General features: G+C 43.4%; 1 protein-coding gene across 27 annotated transcripts in view; it reads left to right on the top strand.

The window, feature by feature from the left end:
• Positions 1-5,205: 5,205 nt before the first annotated feature.
• DST (dystonin) overlaps positions 5,206-24,757 on the top strand; it is a 299,278-nt gene continuing 279,726 nt past the window's right edge. For 19 of the 27 annotated variants that reach the window (XM_035109753.3, XM_035109757.3, XM_035109745.3 and 16 more), the window contains exons 1-3: positions 5,450-6,082; positions 6,638-6,699; positions 24,356-24,544. In XM_035109753.3, coding sequence (XP_034965644.2) covers positions 5,902-6,082; positions 6,638-6,699; positions 24,356-24,544 — 432 coding nt within the window. In that variant the 5' untranslated portion in view covers positions 5,450-5,901. Of the gene's footprint in view, positions 6,083-6,637; positions 6,700-24,355; positions 24,545-24,757 lie in introns of all 27 variants that reach the window. The other 8 variants (XM_035109759.3, XM_035109756.3, XM_088665772.1 and 5 more) reach the window with 4 other exon arrangements.

Genomic DNA, 24,757 nt, shown 5'->3' with positions numbered 1-24,757 from the left:
ATGCTTGTTAAAGTATCCCTGGCCCACTGCACACACCAATTAAAACCCATCCATTAAATAGTCTATCTGCAATAAAATCCCACATGTAGAATAAATTGCCAACCAATTTTTGAGCTTCTAAAGAGATTAGCCAGGAGAAGTTGGTGTAGACACCCAACGCCTAAGTTTATTTGGTTCAGAATCTTGTAATCAGCCTGTTTGGAAAAAAAGTTCAGCGGAAGGCAGTGCGTAATTACCAAGGAACATGCAGTGATAATAGTATGCTATGCAAACTGCAACAACCTCTCTGTGCTTCTGGACAGAAGTCAAGAGCCTACATGGCTGCTCTATGGGTGTTTGTATGGTGCCAATGAACCTGCTGCTTGTGCAGAGGCTGAGGTGAAAAGCAGTGCTGGCAATGGGACAGCAATGCTTCTGAAGGCTTAGAACAGCTTTTGCTCTCTCTCTCTCTTTTTGCCAGATTGAAGGCATGGAATGAAATGGATGCAAAATCAAGGACGTGGAATAAAATGGAAGCAAAATCAAGGATGTAGAATGAAACGGCTACACGCCTTTCTTCCCTTCTTATGTGTTTCCTGTTATGAATGAGTGGCTTTGGCTTTCCCCTCACTTCTATTGGTGCTCTGTTTCCTGTAATCTATTGTGACAAACCACTGGCCCTTAGGATAATACCTACCTGTCTTATGGCATCTTCCCTAGTGAGTGATTTAAAAAGGGATGGAAGGATGGTACAAAATGTCTGAGATGCAGGAAAAGGACAAGGCGGGAAGCATTGCCTGTCAAGCCAGCCCATCCTTCACACATACACAGATAGGAATGGAAACTGACCAAAGAGCACCAGAAGGGTTTCTGTATCTCTATATTGGATTATGTTCTTTTCCAAATAAATGAGAGGGATTTCTCATAACATCATAAAAAGGCAAAAAACCTCTGTGCACATGAGGGCCTTGCAGATCATGTTTTTCATGAAACTTCTGCGAAATAGGTGTTTTACTTTCTGTCATAGATTGTATTAGTGTTTTATTTCAATAGATTAGGGGTTTTTTTTGTGTGTGTGTTGTTTCATGTATTTTAGCTGCAAGTTTCGTTGTATACTGCTTTTAGAGTTATTTGATTAAGTATCAGAGTCAAAAAGCGCACTACAACCACAGAACCACCTTAGGGACGTGTTGTTGTTGTTGTTGTTTAGTCATTTAGTCGTGTCCGACTCTTCGTGACCCCATGGACCATAGCACGCCAGGCACTCCTGTCCTACACTGCCTCCCGCAGTTTGGTCAAACTCATGTTCGTAGCTTCAAGAACACTGTCCAACCATCTTGTCCTCTGTCGTCCCCTTCTCCTAGTTCCCTCAATCTTTCCCAACATCAGGGTCTTTTCCAAGGATTCTTCTCTTCTCATGAGGTGGCCAAAGTATTGGAGCCTCAGCTTCACGATCTGTCCTTCCAGTGAGCTAGGGACGTATTACCCTGGCTTAATGTGATCTACCTATGTGTTTCCGGTCTCAAACTTGACATGTTGCTTTAAAACCTTAAAAGGCTTGGGACCTGAATATGTGAGACACTACCTCTCCTCCATCCCAACCATATGTACTCTCCTTGGCACTCCATTCACCATCAGGTGTTGCTTCAGGTGCCTCTGCCAAAAGAAGTGCAACAGACAGACCCTTTGTGGGCGTGGTTTCTGTATTGCAATACTTAAAATGCCTAAAAGCTATAAACAGCACACAAAAAAACTTCTCTTTCAGCTAACCTAGTTGATGAGCTGGTGCAGTTATTGCCTGGCGCTTTTAATTTTCTGGCTCCACCCTCTTGATTGCTGAATCCTTGTCAATTGTTTATATTTGTTGATTTTATTTGTAAGTTGGTTAGGATTTTGTTTTATACAATGTACTTTAAAAAACAACAACATATGGATAGTTAGCCACTCTGGACTGTCCTCAGACAAAAATGGTGTGGGTATACATTTTAAAAATAAATACATACCTTAGATTTTTTGTTTGTTTGTTTGATGTCAGCTTTAATGTAAATAAGTTGCTTTGAGTTACTTGGGGGGGGGGAACCCATGAAAACCTAGTAACCCAGTAAGTTTAATAAAAAATAAAACACAATCCACTTTTTAAAACAGGGAAGGGGAACCCCAGCCCATTGCCCTCAATACAAACCCCTCACTGCCCCTACTTTGCACCCTCCTTGAATTTTTGTGCCTGGCTAGAATATGTCATTGAACTTTTAAAATGTGCTTTTCATGCTCAGATATAAGTTGTATGGGGTGTGTGCATGTACAAACATACTGTACAAAAGTAAAATTCACATTAATTGCTGTGCCCAATTTTGCAGCTGGCACCACCCATCACAGCCATTTACCTTCGTTCTCTGACATACACGTTTTAGTTGACACAACTCATCGTCCCAAAGATTTAGTATATGTATGCAGGTAAATATTTTACAACTTCTCATCTTCCAATACAATCAAAGATGGGAGAGAAAGAGAACCAGAAAAGTTACTTGATCCCACAATATATTGCAGCAAAGCACTGCAGGAAGGGCAGAGTACAGGAGCCACACATAATCTGCCTCACCTTGAAGTAATGGCAATCATATTAACCATCTCAGAGAGACATGCACACATTCACAGAGTGACTGCAGTATGCTGCAGTGTACAGAAACCTTGTATTTGTCACACCATGCAATGTACCCTCAATGTATCTTCAGAAACCAAGCCATGAATCCACAATGCAAGATATACCAGTGACCATTTATAATACAATCCTGCTGCAACATACTAGGTGAAAAAGCAGAGTTGTATAAAATGCTAGGTGACTTAACAGCACTATTCTGTACACGTCTACTCAGAAGCAGGAGCCACTGAATTCAAAGGGGCTTACCTGCAGGTAAATGTAGGAATAAGATTGCTAAGGCTGCAATCTTAAATACACTTTTAAAGGAGTGAACCCTACTAAACATAGTGGACCTCAATTCTGTGTAAAAGTGCACTGAATTGTATCAAATGCTACAATCTCTCCCCCTGCTCCCACTAACTTGCAATGAACTTCCACTGAGCAATGTGACATGTAACTTCTCTGTAAATGTGCACAGGAACAGGGTGCAATGCAGGTACCACCAACATGACGTACGAGTTATTTAGCTCTAGCATTTTAATCCAAATGTACTTGATTGCTACTGTATGTAATACTGTTTCCTAATCTACTTTGATATGGAGTTATGTGCTTTAAATATATACTGCCTGCTGAATAAACACTTTGTATTTGCACTGTTCCTATCAGATAAAAAAAATAAAACTGGGGTGACAATTCGATTGGTGTTGCACAGCAGATTTTATTATTTCTAAGGACTTACAAATAGATGTTTCCCTATGATATGTGGCCATGAAGTTGGTGAAAAACCCAACAACCCTGATTATCAATCCACATAGTAGGGATCAAATGGACAAAAAAAAAGAGTAAATATTTCTGCAATGCATTTTCTTGTCAGCAAGGAGGATACATCAAAATCTGTAATATCTAAAATATATTTGCTGTTAAGAAACTATCAAGAAGGCACAATTGCATCATAAATATTCCATCACATATGACCCATTCAAGGGTGGTGGCAGCTGTAGATTCAGGAAATTGCAATTCACTACAGGATGATAGTGTAGGAGCAAGATAAAGTGTAACATGTCTGATGTTGCTGCAGCAACATGGGAGAACTAGGAACTTCCCCTATCAGTATTTAAAATTGCCTAAATATGAATATCACTGATCTTTATCAAGCATGCAGTGTATGTTGCTATGTGGAAATACTGTAACATAAATGGGTCCTGCAACAAAATGTTGCAGCTTTAAATTCTGCTGTTCCATTCCATTCCTCCTTTCTATGTTCTTCCCCCTTTCTGATAGTATTTCAAGGCCAATGAGCATGCTTAATCCTCATTGGGCTGTTGCAGTGTTTCCTCCCTCTCTCTGTGTGTGCCTTCCCCCTAAATGGTGCTTGTTTTTTTCTTGGTTTTTTGCACTTCTGCAGATCTTGGGAGTTCCTTCAAGCCTGCTGGCAACTCCTTGAGCATTGGGTGGTGCTGTTTTGACTACATGAGCAGTAGCACTCCACACCTGAACCTCAAAAACAGGAGGAACGACTCTTTGCTGGGGACACCTGTAAAGGCTCTTTTGCATCAAGAGCTTTTTGAAAGGAAGCTGCAAGCTGAGCCTGAAGCCAAAAGACAAAGTGTCTGACAAACATTTTGCTCATGATGTGCCATAACGCAAATCCCCTCCTCTTCCCGAAACTGGGTCTTAAATAGTATTGTCCTGCTTTTGAGCTGTAAAAGCAGGCTTGCAGGCCAAAATCCTGTTAACTGCCATGGTCACGAAGAGCCATTATATAAGGAAGAGCCCTTCCTTAATAAACTGACAGCTTGCTGCTGCCCTTGCAAGGGAAGCAAGCCCCACCGATCATAGTGGGGCTTACACGAGATTGCGCTGCCAAATCCACAAATAGGCTCAAGCATACAGGCACTCCTTTGCGTTTTTAACAGCGCACGCCTACCCAGAAGCACGTTCCCTTCAACTCGATTTATCCTCGGAATTCTGGAAGGATCACAGGCTAAAAATCAGCTCGACTTCCAAATGCACCCTTTATCGCAAGAGAAGAGACGCCTGTCTCCCTGCCCGTCTCTCCACACGTGCAACGTTTAGAGCGCGGGGGAGCAAAAAAAAAGCATGACGTTCATTAGCCAAATCACTGAACTTGAGGAAGGAAATGTCCATCTGGTTCTTCCCCTGCCTGACTTTCCGCTTGCCCTTGCTTCCCAGCTCCTCGCCGCCGTTGCCTCCTTTTCAGAAGCTGCAAGCGGGGGGCGGATCGACTCTCTTAATCCTCGAGGAAGTGAACAGCAGCAAACCGGGGAGGGCAGCGGATCAGGACGACTGCGGCGACGTGCCTGCCCAGCTCAGCCTCGCTCGCCTGCTGTGGTGGATGATGCCTTCCTCTCAGGACCCAGCAGTGATCCTCTTCTCCAGCAGCAAGGCTGCCTCTCCCCTTGCCCCACCATTGCTTGCTCGCACCTTAAAGCAGCCATTTTCACTCTGCAGCAGCCTGTGATGTCATCAACCACCGGGCAGCCAAGTCCCCCCCCCCGCAGCACCGCAACACTCCCCCCCACAAATCCCCCTCGCTCGTGAACAGCCAGTAGTAACAGCAGTAGGAGCGGCGGCGGCGGCGGCAAACTTTAGGAATCGCCCCTTTCTTTCTCTCCTCCCTCCTCTTCTGCAAATCGGTTTCCTGATGGGCAGCGGTGGCAGCAGCAGCAGCAGCCATCTATCCTCCGCCTCAGCAGCGTTCTTGCTACAGGGCATGGCTGAGATGCAAGAGCTGGAGGCGCACATCAGCAATACCGGGCTGCAAAATCAGCTCCGGAGGGGTGCCCTCTCCCTGTCTCCAGGCAGGACTGCAGCTTAGGTGTTGCTGCTGATCCATCTGCACTTGCTCTGTCCCTCTCCATCTCTCTCCCTCTCCCTCACGCGTGGAAAAAAAAGCAAAGCCAGAGGAAAAAAAAATCCCCTGCTGTGTGAGCTGCTGTTGCTGCCGCCTTCTTGTCTGCTGAGTCATGGATTGAGGGTCCCTCTCTCATCGCGGAAATCACTGACACGTCTCAGAACTGGGTCTGCTGCAGCCATTGAGGAGCCCTGATTCCGGGGCCACAAGGACCAAGCCAGGAGAATGCTCCTCCTCCTCCTGCTCCAGCCGTCTACATAGGCAAGTTTGCCCTTTGCAGCGTTTTCTCGCCAAGGTTCCTGTCCTTCCTCCAGGCTCATTCGTCCTCATCACCTTTTCCTTAACACCCCCCCCCCCAAAACCAAATTCTCCCTGGAAAAGAAAGCAACCCCCAACATACTCTTGAACCATGATCGCCGCCGCTTTTTTAGTTCTGCTGAGACCTTACAGCATCCAATGTGCCCTCCTCTTGCTCCTTCTGCTGCTGGGCACCGTCGCCACAATTTTATTTTTCTGCTACTGGCACCGCAAGCTCCAGAAAGGGAGGCATCCGATCAAATCGGTCTTTTCCGGGCGCTCAAGGAGCCGAGGTAAGAGACGCAGTGCCTGCCTGGCTGGAAGCCTTTTGCCAAAGGGGGACGGAGGAATTCTGCTTCTTCAGAGGGAAGGAGGGAGCGTGTGCTGGAGGGGGGTGAGGGAAGGGAATCCCCCGTCGCCTGCCCAAGCTGTGATAGTTAACGACTTGCTGCTAATGGGAGAGCTCGCCCACTCTCCGGATCTCCCCGGATTATTTTTGGGGAAAGGGCTTTTAAGAGACTGCGGCAGCCTAGTCTCCACCCCATCCCGTTAACGAGATCATAAGATGCTGCTGGGTGGGAACCCCTCTCGCTGCTCAAGTACGTTAGAACTTTCCCATCAACTTCTAGAGAGGAGGAGGGAGAATTAAGATGTACATGATGGCTGCTCAGCACAGAGACTTCACATCATTTCAGTGGTGACTGTAGTGATGAGGATTAGCAAGAATAGGAACACTGAGCAGACAGACGTGTACAAGAACTTAAAATTACTTTGAAGTGCAGACAGATGCAGTTCTGCCCTTTTTTAAAAAACAACAACACCACCACAATTCTCCTTTTCATTTCCAGATGCTGCAATGAGAAGCCACCACTTTCGCTCCGAGGTAATTTACTTAGCACGCAATCTAAAGGTCAGAACAAGTTTTGTTACCAAAATATAAATCACTGAATATCTGTCTATATATAAGAGCACTTGCCACCTTAAAATAAGTTTTGCCTAATACATTTGTCTAATGCTGTTTTCTTGTTCACTAATACAGTATATTGATTCTTTGAGTACCTGTGTATGTAAAAATGGCTTTATATAGGAAGATATTTCAATAAATGCAGCTATTAATAGTAGCAAAATGGAGGCAAAAGGGTTGGCATCAGATCCATGCATAAATCAGCTTTTGCTTGTTTCATCACCAATCATTAGCTATATATTGCCACCCTACAGTTTTGCGTTTCAAACTTCATATGAAAACCCAAGTAAAAGGAGCACTGAAAATGTTTAAGGAAGTAGTACTGACTGTTTGTAGGAAAGAGGATTGGTACCGGTAGCCTTTCAATTTATGACTGCCATCATACCAAAACTATAGAGAGTTCTCAAGCTTTCAATGACCACCTTGATTTCAGAAAGTTTTTTTTCTTTTGCTGAGGAGAAGCAAGGAGCAGAGACCATTCCACAGTCTGTCTCCTTTGTTCATTTTCTGTAATACTTCTTGCATTAAAAATAAAATAAAAAAACTTCACCAGTCAGGCATTCCTGGCTTCCTGCTACAGATTTAAGGAAGCAGAGCACATCTAATCTTCTCACAACCTCTCAAGGTTATTTGGTGCTTCTGGCACTTAATAATTCTTTTTTCCAGTGATTTCTTTTTCTTTTTGCATTCGTACATTTAAAAAATTCTTTCAAAGCAATTTGCTGGGGGATCCTATTCTAGAGGGACCTCTCCTTTGTAGAACTGTCCCTTTCTTATACAATAATGTTCAAGGACAATTGATTCTCTATTAAAATTGCCTCCAAATCCCACTGGATAATTAAAACATTTATCAAGTAACTTTCCCCCTCTGTGTAAAGTGACTGATTTGCATATCTAAAGCCAAATCTGGAGATTTGAGTTGGGGCTTCATTTAACATTTCCAGTTCAATTATTAATAGTTAAATAACAACTCTTATTTCTTTCATGCAGCCCAATCCTAGGCATGTTTACTCAGAAGTAAATTCCAATGCATTCCTACTTCCTGATAAATGCACTAGCCTCACAGCCTGTGATAATAAGCCTATTAACCCTCTGTTTTAAATGGGCTTTAGTCCCATTCAAATGTGGCTACATTTGCAGGCCTAGCTACTTAAGTGCCATCTTCCTTCCTTGGGAGCAAGGTCTGTTGGACTTATGCCTGAATAAACATACATAGGATTGGGCTGCACAGGATCAGTCTACTAAAAGTTAAGCACAAATCCCATTCATTTCAGTGGTAGAGCTAAGCAACTGAGGGAATTTTCCCCATTGAAATAAATGGGACTGAAAAGTGTTTTGACTGGCTGGGTCTTAGTACCAGCAATTTGAAATGCCGTAGTCCTATTGATCACTAATGATCAATAGGTGATGTGAAATGTTCAGAGGTGTTGGACGGCGCTGACCTTAAAGGTAAAGGGACCCCTGACCATTAGGTCCAGTCACGGATGACTCTGGGGTTGCGGCTCTCATCTTGCATTATTGGCTGAGGGAGCCGGCATACAGCTTCCAGGTCATGTGGCCAGCATGACAAAGCCCCTTCTGGCGAACCAGAGCAGCACACGGAAACGCCGTTTACCTTCCCGCTGTAGTGGTCCCTATTTATCTACTTGCACTTTAACGTGCTTTCCAACTGCTAGGTTGGCCTTACTGCCCCCTAAACCACCCACCTGCAGGGCTGTCCACCCACGAGACAAAGTGAGACAACTGCCTCAGGTGGCAAGATCCACAGGGGCACCAGATCCAGCCTCCAAGGAATGCAACAGCTGTGGTGTGCTCCTTGGAGGCCAGATATGCCGCCAGTGTGGTGTAGTGGTTAAGAGCGGGAGACTCGTAATCTGGGGAACCGGGTTCATGTCCCTGCTCCTCCACATGCAGCTGCTGGGTGACCTTGGGCTAGTCACACTTCTCTGAAGTCTCTCAGCCCCACCCACCTCACAGAGTGTTTGTTGTGGGGGAGGAAGGGAAAGGATAATGTTAGCTGCTTTGAGACTCCTTTGGGTAGTGATAAAGCGGGATATCAAATCCAAACTCTTCTTCTTCTTCCTGGGAACCACTTGGCAAATAGGAGAGGCTGCTGCTCTTTTCCCACCCTTGTTCCCAATGTAGATATTCATCCCCACCCCCTTGTCCCTGATGTAGATCTTTACTCACCCCTTCTCCCCGGCTGGTGGTTTGCCTCAGGCGCTTGGGCTGGCCCCACCCACCTGCCAGGAAGCTAGCTTGTTTCCTCTGCCCCTCCTCACAAGCCACTTCTGGAGAGGCGACGTCTAATCTGTGAATTTCCAGAGGACAGTCCTGCCCTGCTTTGCTAAACCTTATATTTCCATATGTAATTTGTTGTATGTAGAGGATATGGTTCTATGCACAGCTACTTATAACTAAGCCCTCATAGAACTCAGTGACTTACTTTTGCTTAATTTTTTTATAGCAAGGGCTTTTTTTGCAGCCCAAGGGTCCCATTCCCTTCTGGACAACCTTCTATGGGTAGAGCAGCAAATTTTACCTTTATATAGGTAGGCTAGATTCCACACTCAGACCCCCCCCCCAACTCTCCATCCAGGCAAGCAAGAGCCATTATCAGAGTTCAAGGACCCATTCCAGCCAGAAGAAAACAGTGGGGGTGTGAAGCAGGGCTAGTGAGGGGTGTGGCCTGGGGAGCATTCTGGGGGCCTGATGGAGAGGTCAGGAGGGCCGCATTCACCCTGAGGTTCCCCACTCATGTTTCAGAATTGTACTGCTGGGGATACGCTAACAAAAGGACATGGTGACTTATAGCATTGCAAGTTTATATGATTAAATCAAAAGTCAGGCTGATTCTGCCTTATCTCAAATTAACTGACTTGGAACACATAGGCTTCCACGTTGTCACTTCTAAGGAGAATATTTGTTTAATGTTTAATTGCTTTACTTTAAATTGTGCATAACATTATTTTCCTACATCGAAACTCCTTGAATAATTGAGCAGCTTTTTTTAAAAAAAACTTTCAACAAAAAAGCACATTCAGTTTTTACTAATCCTGTCACCACCTTCTTTATTCAAAATTAATAATTTTGCAATCACACACAGATTTTTTATATCCGTATGTCAGTTTTTCTGCTGTTCTATTGTTTAGCTGCACCATATTCTGCATTTTTATATTTTATTGTCAAGTGTTGGTTTTTATTGGCGATTATAAGCTGCTTTGCGTGGGAAGTTCCTCAAAAAAGCAGGGCATCTAGGAAACAACATGGTGGTTTTGAGCATTAACTATTAATCATTTGAATTGTATCATGTATCATGTGCGTATATTGAATGGATTCTCGTCTCCAAAGAATAATGATCAATATTACAAAACTACTGGCAAATGTTGAATGGTGGGTGTTTTGTTATAATAAGAAAATCAGTATTGCAGTCCAAAGTCCATTCCTTTCAGTGGAATAAGTGAAGTGGGCACCACACCCTTTATGACATCATAAGTTATGGTGTCAGCTGGAGGCCACAATTTTGAAATTTCTAACTCCCTCCCCTTCCCCCTCAGCTGGGGCACTGCTGGAACCGGGAGGCAGCAGAAGATGATGGAAAATCTATTTTAGTGAGGCATGGGTTAAGATGTTGGATCTCCAGTCCTTCCTTGCTTATCCAAGTGGCTTTTTAAGGAAAGCTAGTTGCTGGCCAGGACCATAATGTGTGTTCTGGCTCTTACAGCCAAATAACCACAGTCAGAATTGTACTCTGCATGATGTTTGATGTACTGTAGTTACTTGTGAGTGAGTCGGTTAGCGCTGGTTTCTTTTTTAGTGGAACTTACTTCCAGATAAATTTGCTTGGGGTTTCTGCTTTAGCCTATAGTTTCCAAATATCAGGTATTATAAGATCTGGTAATTTCAGCGGGTTGTGGTCTTTTGAGAAGGACAGGGCACCAGCCATGACTTTCTTTGATGTCTAGCCATGATTTTCCTTAAACTTTGAAACTGCTGCAGCAGCACAATTCTCAGGAAAGGTAAGCTGCTTGAAGATTGCAGCCTTAGGCTACCATGCTGCACACAGGGCTGCTCAAATCCCATTGACTTCAGTGGGATTTAAAAGCAGTTGAATTGTGTATGGGAGGGCAGCTGTAGGCAGTAAGTCCCATTGACTTTCAATGAGACTTAGCTTCCTAAGTGCCTTGGGAAATAGATTTTTCAAAGGAAAGAATTGCAAATGAGGCCAACTCCCCCTCCTCCAGCTTTTACAATGGTTGAAATGTATGCATCTGTGTAAACATATTTAGAACTCAGTAACCAGCACAAAATTCTGAGGCTCCCTGTGGAGATAAGAGTTCCCCACCGGGCTGGTTTGAACATGGGTGCAGCAGAGCACATACTGCTGTTTAAACATACACACATGTCCAGTGAAGTGATGAAACATCCACTAGCTCCATATATCATACCACAGAGTATTTAAGATGACATCAAGAAGTTGGCACTCATCGATCCAAGGTTGCATGGCTGTGTGCTTGTCTTCAATTGACTACAAGGAGCAAATGAGATGGCTAAGGGAAGACAGTAAAAGGCCTCTAGGTCATTTATAGCCTGCCATGGTTTTCTATTGTACACTTCTGGCTCTCAGTCAATTAAACCTGTGGAATGCAGTCAGTGATTAGGGTTGTGCACAGACCCCCAATCCACCCTGTGGCTTGGATTGGGCGGATTTCATCCTGTGATGCCCTAATCCAGTCGCGTAGGTGGCCAGGGGCGGTGGGGGCGGTCCGCACCGGGAGGGGGGGCATAGAGCACTACGGGTGTCTGTAGGGGCAGCACAAGACTCTGCAGTGCAGCACACTGGCTATTGTGTGTTGGGGGTTGTGATTCTGGGCAGCAGGGGTGCTTGTGGTCAGCAAGGTGGTTGCTGGGCATTTTGGGTGCTGTGGGGGGCGGCAGAGCTTAAATCTGTAGCTGCCCTCAACAACTTTGGTCCACCCCAGGGGTGGGGTTTGGTACACCTGAATCCACCCCCAACGTAATTTTAAATTCCTCTTTTAACACATTGGGTTTTGAAAAGGGCCAGGGGGTTGTACCAGTACTCTGCAGGATTGGACCCTACCAGCTGTTAAGTGGAAGGAACCATTCCTGTTGAGTTCTGGTCCACTAGCTCCATTGCTAGTGGTTTCCCTGCACATGAAGGAAAACGCTTGTGAAGGAGGAAGACCCAGCACACTGCAGAGGCTCAGTTTCTCCTGCCTACCAAGTGGTCAGCAGGAGGGTTTGATCCTGTGAGGTACTGCTTCACAAGTGGCGTTTCTGCATGAAAGCCACTTACAAAGCAGCACCTATACCCTACAAGATTGATGTGGAGTGCAGGCATTGATCTTGTGGGGCAGGGTGAAAGTCACGGTGTTGGGCCTACCTCCTCTTGGGAAGAGGCACCCACCAGTTGGGTAGGACTTGACCTTTTTCCTGTGGTTTTCCCACCTTGCACTCCTCTCCTTTCTGTCCTGCCCCGACAGCTACAGAGTGTTCTGGGCTTATCCAACCTGACTCGCAGTGGCTTGTGGCTGTCCCTACCTGACTTGCCCAAAGTCCTCCTAATATGTCTGATTTGGCTTGGGGTTTTGGCCTTGGTTGAATCTGGCGCACAGCTCTGACAGTGATAAGGTGTGGACTGTGGAGGGCAACCAGAGATCTGGTATCAGAAATCATGAGTACATCATATGACTGCAAAAGCATTATCCTAACTTATATCAGAGTCTGCTCTGTTAAAGTCAGCAATCCATGGACTCTCCAAACAGCAGCAGGACAAAGAAGCTTGTGTGCAAATTTATTCTTCAGACAAGGCATTGCTGACGTTATCAGTGTCCATGATACTGCTTTTTATATATCTAATCATTAGTACAATGTAGCACAATGCAAACACAATGCATCAAACTAAATTGGCCAATTTTTGATTACCACCAAAGCCCCTATATATACTGGGACTAAATTCAAATGGTCTTCTATGTTACACAGTTAGCAAAATAATGCAATCAGTAGGTCTTAACCATGAGCCTGGGAACATCAGGGTTGCTTGGTTTGGGTGCATGGTTTAGTCGTGCCTGAGCTTTAAGACAGTAAGTAACAAGTAGAGCCTGAAACAAAATATTGCAGTGCAGAGTGTTCCTGTTCAGGATTTCCATTCACCTCCCTTCACAACAGACACTTTCAATCAAGCATTCAATGGCCTCTCATCACACTCAATCCTCACTGAGCTGTTTTGGGGTTCCACCTCCTGCAAGAGCAGCCAAACCTTCTCTTAATGGGTGGGTATGAATTGGGTGGAGGTGTCCCTCTGCTCAGCTCTGCTGCCTAAGCATCACTCTGCTGGCATGGCACCTCAGCTAGGTGAGTGTGTCACTGATAGGATGCCCACTGACAACAGGCATCAGGGACCCCAAAATGGGGAATTCTGGAGCCGAGGAGGGGCTGAACAGGTCTGGTCCCATTGCTGTCATGCAACAGCATCGGTCCTGATCATGCCCCCACCAAACTTCTGCTATTACTGCCTGGCCCTACCACTCTGCAAAGGCCTTCTGGCTGAATCTGGATTGAGTCCCAAGTGTTATTTTTCCAAAAATATTTTTTGTACCTCTGTAAACTTTGTGGTTCTCCCAAAGCCTGTTGATGCCTCCTCCTTGTGCATTTTGAAGAACTGATTTCACTGTGGATATATAGTATGGTGGTGGTGGTGGTGATATCATCATCATCATCATCATCATCGACAACCACCATAATGTCTATGATCTTATGATGTATGTCTTTCCCCAAGGAGAAGTCGGAACCAGATCCCCTACCTTTGGCTTGGAGGGAAAACAGTTTTAATGTAGGCTTGAGCCACAGCACCTCACCTTTTAGAAATTAGGATTTGGGTGTGAATTCATGTAACATACATGAAAAGGATTGTAAGGAAGTTGTGTTGTAAATTAAGTATTGGTATTCTTAAAGTGACTGCCCTACAAATATATATTACCTATTTGAATTGCTTTAATCTACTAGTTTGGAAGTTACTTGATTATATCCATAGTGAAAAACTCTTCTGGAGCCGCTAACCTCTCTGGGAACCAAATTATCTTCTAAACTGTGATCCCAGTTCATAGGTCACTAGACAGCCATTAATCTCTCAGTGAACATGTGGGGTGATGATGTGCGAGAACAGGCTTTTTAATAAACTCGGATAAAGCCATAGAAAATCTGATCCTACATCCCAACGTGCCAATACATTTCAATTGGATTTATTATTCAAAGGGAGAGAAATGTTCAGTGTTGTAGCCTAAAACATTTTGTACCATACAGCAGTGCCCAAGATGAGTTATTCGTGGCAATTGACCTGGTTCAGCTGTCACTTAAGGGCTTTTTGATTTAACAGAATTGCTAGTGACAGGATTTTGCTCCCTGCGTAATGGATCCAAATTTGTATTTGTTATTATCCTGGTTGCAGGGAGATGACTGCGCATATTTAGTTTTATACTGAAGAAATGCATTTTGGTAGTATTTGCATTTCACAGACTTTACATCTGCTGCTTAGCCTGTTGAAAAGTTACTGTCACTACAGGGGATGACATTTATGTATTCAGTTGTCGTGTAGATAAGATGCTTATGCATGTCTGGTGCAAAAAATAGGTCACCCAGGGAAGCAAACGGAAATAAAAAAAATCCTATTGGTAATGTTCATAACAGAAAACTCAAACTGCTGAATGTTTAGCTCAGTATATTCTTCCCCACAACCTCTTCATTTTTGACAAACAGAGCCTTCTTCCCTCGTACAAAAATTGGTAAAGCCACCCTCTGTGTGTGACCCATTATCACAGTCAACCCACTTTCTGCTTAACAGGACAACCAGCTAAAAATATAATTCTTGTTGCCACTACAGAAAATGAACGGCCTTGGAAGTCTTGTGCTATAATTCAGTAGAAGAATCCCAGGGTTATTTATAAGCAGCTGAGTGTACAACTAACTCAGATGAAAAGGAAAATCAGAAAAGCCTCTAAGCTGAATTATAGTTCTGTGTCTGATTTGGGGAAAGTGCATTCAAGGAGAGACACAGACAAATGCAAGCTTCTGTCTATTCAAAGGATTTTTTTTTTCAGTAGATGGAATCAATTGTATTTGGACACATTTCTGCCTTAGGGTGTTGGAAATGCATTCCATTAAGCGTGGAAGGTTCAAGGAACAAGGTCAAGGGGGGAAATGTTTTTGAATATGAAAATAAAAGGTTTCCCTGCAATAATTTGAATAAATCCTGCTGTAGGTAGGAATTAATATATGTGTAATATAGAGAAGTACTGTACTCTCAGCCCCACATAAAGTTTTATCTCTTATGATGGACATAATTTCAGCCAGCGATGCTGTGCAAATGGCTAGCAAGATATCAAGGTGGGGTGGGGAATTGTTGCTGGACTTCTAACACCCAGCCACTTTGACCAATGGTCAGGGGTGATGGGAGCTATTGTCCAGCAGTACCTAGAGGTTCACAGGTTCCCCATCCTGACACGTGGATTAACTTTAAAACACAAGAAATAATTGTTTTCTCAATTGCTCATTCACTTTAGCTCTTATGATAGATGTGACTGGAAATGGCTAGCAAGGGAGAGAGTGAGAGAAATCAAGAGATAGTTAGAAAAAAATAAAAAGAGAGGTGGGAATAGTAATGGATTGATAGATAGAAATGTATAAAAACATATATGAGAGAGAGAACTAAATATAGAGAAAGTGTGTTCCTTACATTACAAAAATTTTTCACTAGGAACTTAGCCTGCATTGAAGACCAGCCAGACCACCTGATAAGCAGTTGCTGGGAACATGCACAACACTGCACAGAGAATGGTGCTTCTTTCTCCCAATTGAAGCAAAATGGGGGTGGGGGTGGGGAATCCCTTTTTATAGCTCTGCAAGCTTATATGCAATGATGATATAGGCTTAGTGTATCTTTTGTGAACAAAGATTGCCTGCCTCTGCAGGTAGGGCAGTTCACTTTTTGTGCAGATGGCATAATCCAGAAACTTGACACAAATGTTTTAAGGATCTGTGAACTGAAGGGGAGTAATGACTCGAGTGCTAACTAAATGCCTTTCATGCTACAGGAACTGCCTAAAACTGACACCACAGACAGATACCCCCACCCCACCCCCGCAAATTGTGCCTCTGTCTTGGTTTATCACTCCAGCACAGTCTCTACTTATACACAGCAGTTATCTTCACAATTACTGTCTGGATAAAGGCGGAAAATATGGAGGGGGAAAAAAGCTGGTCTCCCTTGGCAATGATTGAGCAGGGGACAGAGAAAACATTCAAACAGATGATTGTTGGAGATCTGGTAGAGTGAGCAAGGCTGCAATCCTATGTCGTTGTCCCCCGTATTATCCCCTCAACAACTCTGTGAGGTAGAGTAGACTAGACTAGACGTAGGTACTGACTGAAGGTCACCAAGTGGGCTTCCTGGATAAGAGGGAATTGGAATTTGGGTCTGCTTAATCCTAATCTAGAACTGTACCAATAGAACACTGTGCTCCTGAGACATGGCACTATGCTACTCTTATTGGGGGAGAAAACCCATAGCCGTATTTATGATGCATTGTTGCATGCAGAGTCAAAGGAAATCCAATCTACAAAACAGAACTACGTAATGCCCAGTAGTGTTCATCTTCTTTAGGTGCTGCATTGATTGTTGATATCCTGTTCATTCTGGCAGCTACTATATAGTACAGTGCTGGGAAGCAGCGTACCTCCTTCGAAATGGTTTTCTCATCAGACCTTGTGACCCTGACGTCCTCACAGTGAAATCCACTGAGAGCAGAGCACTAATGGGGAAACAATGTTGAATCATAGTTCAATTAATGCATTATGTCACTGAAGCTTTGGCCTTGGCTAATGGGCGCTGGAAGAGCACATATCCCCCAGCGGGTTATATCTGAACCTCAACCATCTTTAGTTATGAATTGCTGAATATTTGCTTTCCCTTTCTCTTGAAGTTGGTATGGGTTGCTCCCGGAAGAACGATAAGATTGCTATATGGCAGAGGTAGCCCAGTCAGGACCCTTAGCAAGACTGTTCTCCCTCCACCCAGCTGCATTGATTTATGCAATGGCGGCAAAAAAGGGAGAAAAATAAACTTAAAACATAGCACTGTAGTTGATAGAGAGGTTTGTGCATGTCTCCTGTATGTGTGTGTGTGTGAGAGAGAGAGGGAGAGTGAGTGAATGAGATAGGCACACCTCTTTATGTGGGAATGTTCAGGGTGGCAGGAGAGGATATATTGTTTATTAATACCCTTCCTAACTTGCGCTAGCAAGTTCCTTATGTAGTAGCAGAGTCACATTCCCCTTCTCACGCACAGCAGAAAGCTGGTTGCAGGCTCATTAGAACCTCTTACTATTATGCAATTCAATCTGCCTCAGATTGAATTGTATGTTCCTGGTAAATTCCCTTGAATCCCTCTTAAAAGAATAAAAACACCACAATCCTATTCAAAGTCAACAAAAAGTAAGTTTACTCACGTTCAGGCAGTCCTGAAGGCAGGCTTAAAGATTTAAAGTTACAAATAGCAACATGTGGATTTACCGCATACGGAGGACAATCCCTGTGCTGCTGTTGGCTGAAAGCCAACAGAGCAGTCCTAGCTGGAAGCAGACGAAAGCAGAAACCGGAAAAAAGGGGGGTGGGACCTGTGTGACTCATCCTTTTGTTACCTGGACAGGTAAGGGGTCTCACACACCTCTGGTCACATGCAAGAGGAAGGATGTTCCAGGCCAGAAGGAACAGGAAGTTTCGACTGGCTGGACCAAACATTCCCTTGCATGTCCACTCTAGCATTACAAGGAATGTTGTACAGGTACTTGTCTGCTACCTGTGGATCACACCCCACACTTTATAGCCACAGTCACCACTGGCATGGTGTCCCAGGAGGATTGGCCAAGGGTAAATGTGGTCCTCGGGCTTTGGTTCACTACTTCTGCAGTATGATGTTACATTAGGCACTCTGCATCAGGGAAGAGGTGATTTTTCATACAGAGCAGCGGTCGGAAACCTTTAGCCCTCCAGACGTTGCACAATTCCCATCATCCCCAACCACTGTCCATTCAGCATACAGTCTGTTCTAGCACCTCAAGACTCTACTGTCCCCATTCTTATCTCATTTGGCTATAAGTGGAAGCAGAGTCTTAATTAAGCTGGATTGGGAATGCCAGTTATATTTGCTGAACTTAGTATAGGGCAGGGTTAGGATGTGATTAACAGTGGAACCAAAGGGCTAACCTTTGCGCAGGAGGAGCTAATCCCCTTGCAACAGCACTGTGCTGGGAGAACCTACAGTTGCCAACATTCTCTTTCTATATACTACTATTAAAGTCACAGAATGCCCAGCCTGAGGAATGGTGAGCTGTGGAACTCCTTGCCACAAGAAAAACACTGTGGCAAAGAATTTAGCGACTAGAGATGGGTTAGAGGTCAGCAGAAAATGTTATCAGGAATTTCCAAGTAATTATGCCAAACTCTGCCTCCATCTGCCACCATTTTGTGACTAGAAGGTCTCAGTCATTTTTAGCTGCCTCAGATTTTTAGTGCTCCCTGCCATAGCTGCCAAGTTTTCCCTTTTCTCGCGAGGAAGCCTATTCAGCATAAGGGAAAATCCCTTTAAAAAAGGGATAACTTGGCAGCTATGCTCCCTGCACTCCTTTGCAGCAGGTATATTTTCCAGTAATGTATGTATACTCAGTAGTGAAAACTTTGTTAATGAATTTTTAAAAGTGTTTATCAGACATTAATATTACAAATCCTCAAAATGGGAGACAGCCAAAATCCTTGCTTAAACAGCCACTCAGACAGCCTTAACTTTGGCCTGTAATACGAGCTATAAAAAAGGTAACTCTTCCGATATTATCAAGGTTGTCTAAAGCATGTTTTAGATGTAATCTAACTTAATTTGTAGAAAAGTTGTCATTTTATTAAAGTGTTACGTCTGACAGTGTTAGGATTAGCCAAACATTGCATTTATGGAAAAAACGAAGCATTGTTATTTTGCTGTCCATAAAGTTTGGGCTTTGGTTCTTTAATTATTTTAATAGCAATTCTGCAATAATTCAAATACTGTAGTATGTACCAAAAACCTCATTTTTGTTTTCAAAATGCAGGGATATTCTAGAGTAGAGTACATGACTCAGCATGCTTTAGAAAAACCGAAAGGGTGTCATCAGAACTCTTCATGTTGAAAACCATAACAAAGTAAGACAGCTTTGGGTTGGAAGTACCATAAGCCATTTAAACTAAACTATATTATTCAGACCCTGTATTGACTTTAAATATACCGGTAACTTCCCACCTAGGCTTATACCTTGCCGAAGCCAGTGACTGAAATAATAATGCACAATCCTCGAATTTACATTCTTCTCTGTTAAGCTAACATTAATTCATTCAAAGAGGCTGGGATTCTTTCAGACAGCTAAATCAAGCTCCACTTCCTAAAACTTGAGGCAGTACAGATATGCACTGTAGTGTCTGAAAATCAAAACTTAGAGAAATTAGTAATCATTTCCAGTCTTGCAGCCAGCCCATAAAATCTCTAAGGTAAAGGTTAAGGGACCCCTGACCATTTCAGTTGCGGTGCTCATCTCGCGTTATTGGCCGAGGGAGCCGGCGTATAACTTCCAGGTCATGTGGTCAGCATGACAAAGTCGCTTCTGACGAACCAGAGCAGCACACGGAAACGCTGTTTACCTTCCCGCTGTAGTGGTACCTATTTATCTACTTGCACTTTGATGTGCTTTTGAACTGCTAGGTTGGCAAGAGCTGGGACCAAGCAACTGGAGCTCACCCATCGTGGGTATTCGAACCGCCGACCTTCAGATCGGCAAGCCCTAGGCTCTGTGGTTTAACCCACAGCGCCACCTGCGTCCCTATAAAATCTCTAGTTGCAGCCTAATTTGATTAGAAGCAACCCTCACAATATTTCTAAAACGGAAAAAGGTTGTGTTGGAAAAGATACTGGCTTTATAGTTAAGATGGAAATATACTGGCATCTGGCACTATGATAATCTCATACTCAAATTCTCAAGGATAGAATGTGTATTTTTTTGAACTGAGCTAGAAACTAAGATCAGTTTTGTTTTCATATAAATAGCAGATGGAAACATGAGTGTAGCCAAGGGGGGCAGCTCCCCCTAAATCAGTAAAAATCAATACAAATCAATACAAATCTGAGGTTCTGACCCCCCCCAAAAGCCTGCCCCCTAACAAAAATCCTGGCTACACCCATGTATGGAAATGTTAAAAATAATAGAAAAATTAGAAATTTAGCTTTATACTGGTTAGTTTGGGCCTTGGTTATGTTGTTGTTGTTGTTGTTTAGTCGTTTAGTCGTGTCCGACTCTTCGTGACCCCATGGACCATAGCACGCCAGGCACTCCTGTCTTGCACTGCCTCCCGCAGTTTGTCAAACTCATGTTCGTAGTTTCAAGAACACTGTCCAACCATCTTGTCCTCTGACGTCCCCTTCTCCTAGTGCCCTCAATCTTTCCCAACATCAAGGTCTTTTCCAAGGATTCTTCTCTTCTCATGAGGTGGCCAAAGTATTGGAGCCTCAGCTTCACGATCTGTCCTTCCAGGGAGCACTCAGAGCTGATTTCCTTAAGAATGGATAGGTTTGATCTTCTAGCAGTCCATGGGACTCTCAAGAGTCTCCTCCAGCACCACAATTCAAAAGCATCAATTCTTCGGCGATCAGCTTTCTTTATGGTCCAGCTCTCACTTCCATACATCACTACTGGGAAGCCTTGGTTATAGCCTTGGTTATAGATGTTGCTTTAAATATGTAAATAGGTATTTTTTAAAATAGAAGCATAAAGATTGGTGTCCCTTTTTTTACACTCATGCAGTGCAATCCTATACATGATTACTCAGAAGTAAGTCCCATTGTGCTCAGCGATACTTCCTCCTGGATAAGGATGCCTAGGACTGAAGCCTTAGGTTCATGGTAGGGGCTTTCATGAGCCCAGTGTGATTCTTTTTCTTGGAACAGTTGATCCTTGTTCCACATGGCAACTACTTTGGTACCTGGTCTCAGGTTCAAAGCAGTTTCCTATGTAGCATGGGAACAAGGTAGCTGAGCTGCTGTTCAAAGGTTCAAAGAATTAGTTTAATTGGATCCTGTCATAATTTTACGTGAATTTTTGTACATTGCAGCAGAATGCAAACACAGCATTTTTCAGATGTAGAATTTGCTTCCAGGAAAATTTCTCTTTTGTGGGTACTTGCAAAGCTTCATGTTCTGCATTTTATTCAGTTGAATCAAGCATCATGTATCTCTTGCTATTTCAGGCTGTGGGTTTAAGTAGTTTGTGTTGTGCAAGAGAAAATCCCTTACAGGAGGTCAGAGCTTCCTTTTGATGTTTCCTAGTGCCAAAAAGGCAAATTTTTGCTCAGCTTAAAAAGAAACTTGTCCTTTCAGTAGTTGGAGTACTAAAAACATGTTTTTAAAAAAGCTCTTTCTGTGCTGCAGATAGGTCTCCTATGCATGTATATATGACTTAAGGCTGTTTCAAGACATCTGCTTTTCCCAGCTACAGTAGTGCTTTTGCAGGTAATTGACATTCTGATACGCAAGTATTCACATGCTGAAGGCCAGTCCTGCCAACCCCTGGGTGGATTACTGCTAGTCAAAAAGTTACTAGCTGGTTCAGCACCCATGGCAGGGGACAGCAACCATTGTACTAAAGCTCATCTGTGTAGTTTTTTCCTGTTTTTTTGCTTCCGGGTTTGTGGCTACTGCTTTTGGGAGATCTGACATATGATACCTCAAGGCTACACCCTACAGATTGGTGTACCACCTATGCTACATTGATTACAGGCACTAATTAGGAATGTACGGGCATGTCTGCGTAAATTAATAGTTTTGCAGCACAGGTTGATACAGAAATAAGCTCCACAGAGGTTAAGGCAACTTTCTGCCAGGCAAGTGTGTTTAGGACTGCAGCCAGAATTCTGCATATCTTAAATATTTACCATTTAGGGTTCTGCAGTACAAGCTGCTACTGGTGAGAAAAGTATCCTATATTGTTGAGTACATGGCACATATTGCTGTTCTACTTGCCTATACCAAGCCCTAACCATCCTTGCTGCTGTAAATCACCAACATAATGTGATGGTTTTAGAGACACAATGCCAGTGTAATTGTTCTTAGGATAGGGCAGCTCTTTCCCCCTCTTCAGACATATACAGGCACACCCAAATCATCTTGTATTAAAAAAAATATCAAAATTCCTTCAGTAGCACCTTAAAGACCAACTAAGTTTATATTTTGGTATGAGCTTTCGTGTGCATGCACACTTCTTCAGATACACTAGAAACAGAAGTGTCAGACCCTATATATATACAGAGGGTCTGACACTTCTGTTTCTAGTGTATCTGAAGAAGTGTGCATGCACACGAAAGCTCATACCAAAATATAAACTTAGTTGGTCTTTAAGGTGCTACTGAAGGAATTTTTTTATTTTGCTTCGACTCAGACCAACACGGCTACCTACCTGTAACTAAAAAAATATTGTTATTATTTATTGCACTTATTAGTTGCTTTTTTTAAAAAAGAAGAAACTCAAAGTGATTTACAAAATAGTACAAATATTAGAACCAGTATAAAGCTAAAATAAAATAAAAACACGAGAAACAGGCAGATCTATCACATCCTACCCACATAAAGAGGCCACAGGCATCTAAAATTGTCCAAATGAAGGGCCAAAGCCATGGGCAAAAAGAAATGTTCTTGCCTGGTGTCTACAAGTAGATAGTGAAGGTACCAGGTATGCCTCTCTGGGAACAGCATTCTATATGTGGGTTGCTACCACTGAAAAGGTCTGTTCTCATCTCGCCACCCTTAGGGCCTCCCTCAGAGGGGACATACAGAGAAGGGCCTCAGATACTGAATTCAGGGTCAAGGTTGGTTCATGTGAGGAGAGGCAGTCCTTGAGAGATGGGAGTCCTGAGCCTCAAATGCTCAAAGGCTTCATCAAGAGTGTTGGCATATTAGCTTTGATGGCTGCTGCTGTCCTAACTCAGGGGCTGCTAGACAACATTGAGCAGCCTGCTGCACTAGCGTTTGGATCCTGTGTTTTTCTGATGCAATTACAGGCCATTTCTGTGTCTGCATCATCTGAAACCTATTGCTGAAGCCATCGTTTTCCATTCAGGAAGAAAATTCACTACACAAATGAGTCAGGGCACAAACAGTTAGGATGCAATATACCGAGTTTGCTGGGAGTAAGCCCCATTAAACTGAATGGGACTTAGGTTTGTGTAAACATGTACAGGGTTGTCCTGTAAGTAGGCTAAAGTCAATTGCATTATGCTGTTAGCTTGCTTCATCCTCATGTGTACTACTCACTTGAAACCAGGACCTTATTCCTCGTAGCACATCATAATCCTATCCAATTGTGAAGTCATAAGTAGAAGATTATGACTTTGAGTGAAGAGCAAGAGTCAGCATTAGAAGCAGATGAAGTCTTAAAGCTACAAAGGTCTTACCTGTTGTTGTATATTTTTTGTTCACTAAGAAAAAGTCCACACCTGTATAATTTTCTGTGTTACAGTATTTAAGCACAGTACTTTGCCAATTATTTTGTGAGGGACATCCATTCATTTTTTAAAATGAAAATAGTAAATTGTTAGCCTGGAAACTTGGAGGCTAAATTATTCCTTAAAGATTCATCCACACACTTAAATCCCTCTTTGGCACATATTGCTAAGCACTTTGAGAGCTGCTTAACTTCTTACAGATGCTCTGTCTTATGTTCTGTCTCAGGGGTAGGGAACCTCAGGTCCGAATGCCAAATATGGCCACCTACCCCCTCTAGCCCTTCTTTGCACCCAGAGTGAGTATTTTTGCCTGGCTGGAATAATGCCTTTTGCTTGTCTGGATGTAGGATATAGAGGGGTGTCTAAGTATATTCAGGCTCAACTACTCAGTACTCAACTACTCTGCCGTGACAAGGTATAATTTATATTTGTTGCTGTGCCCATTTTTGCCTACCTATGGCATGTGTCTTTGGAAGGTTGTCTAGAAAGGAATGTGTCCCTTTACTTTTCTTTCCCATTAGGAATTTCCTTACTAACTTCCATCCGAGTGAAATGATGCTTAAAAATAAACAAATCAATTACACTCGTATCTTGGTTGTCAAATGCCTTGCTACTTGTCCGTTTTGGCTCCTGAACGCCGCAAAGTGTTCCAGTTAGTGAATGTTCTTTGGAAGCCGAATGCCTGACGCAGCTTCCGTGGCTTCCGATTGAGTGTAGGAAGCTCCTGCAGCCAATCGGAAGCCGCGCCTTGGTTTTCAGATGCTTTTGGAAGTCAGGTGGACTTCCGGAGAGGATTCGGTTCGACAACCAAAGTACAACTGTACAGGAAAAGAAACAGCATGAAAAGGGGGAAATGAAGGGTTTAATGAGAATACTTGACAGTAATTTGCCAATATTTAAAATGCTGATAGAACCAATAGTTCTACCTTGTATAAATAATATTTCTGTGACATAGAAGAGCAGAAGAATCATCGCACACTCTATTAACATACTTTCGTTGGTTTTTTTTTGACAGGGTTTTAGACCAAGTCCCCGCCACATTAGAAGACGTGTCGTGCCTCGCCTTGAAGAAAGGGAGCCCTTGGTAGAAGTGCATCAGCTGAGTGAGCAGGAAACATCAGTTAAGAAAAGGAAGATCAAGAAAAGCAGCAGAGTCCAACCAGAATTCTACCATTCTGTTCAAGTCACACCAACTCGAAAGCCAGTAAGTTTTCTTTTTGTTCTCAGTGCAGTGATCTTCAAAATACACTGTGCAGACAAGAAGCCCTAAAACTGATAGCATCTCAGGTCGGATCTTCTTCCCAGCAACATGCAGCCTTGGAACCCCAAAGTTCCCTGTGGCAGCAGAGTAGGTCAATGAAAAAGGGGAGGCGTCAGAGAGGTGCTTTCCAGGATAAACAGGTGCCCCCAGTCCCTT

The sequence above is a fragment of the Zootoca vivipara genome, chromosome 3 (assembly GCF_965207765.1).
Source record: "Zootoca vivipara chromosome 3, rZooViv2.hap1.1, whole genome shotgun sequence".
Classification (NCBI taxonomy): domain Eukaryota; kingdom Metazoa; phylum Chordata; class Lepidosauria; order Squamata; family Lacertidae; genus Zootoca; species Zootoca vivipara.
The sequence above is the reverse complement of the archived record's forward strand: the minus strand, read 5'-3'. Positions and strand labels throughout refer to the sequence as shown.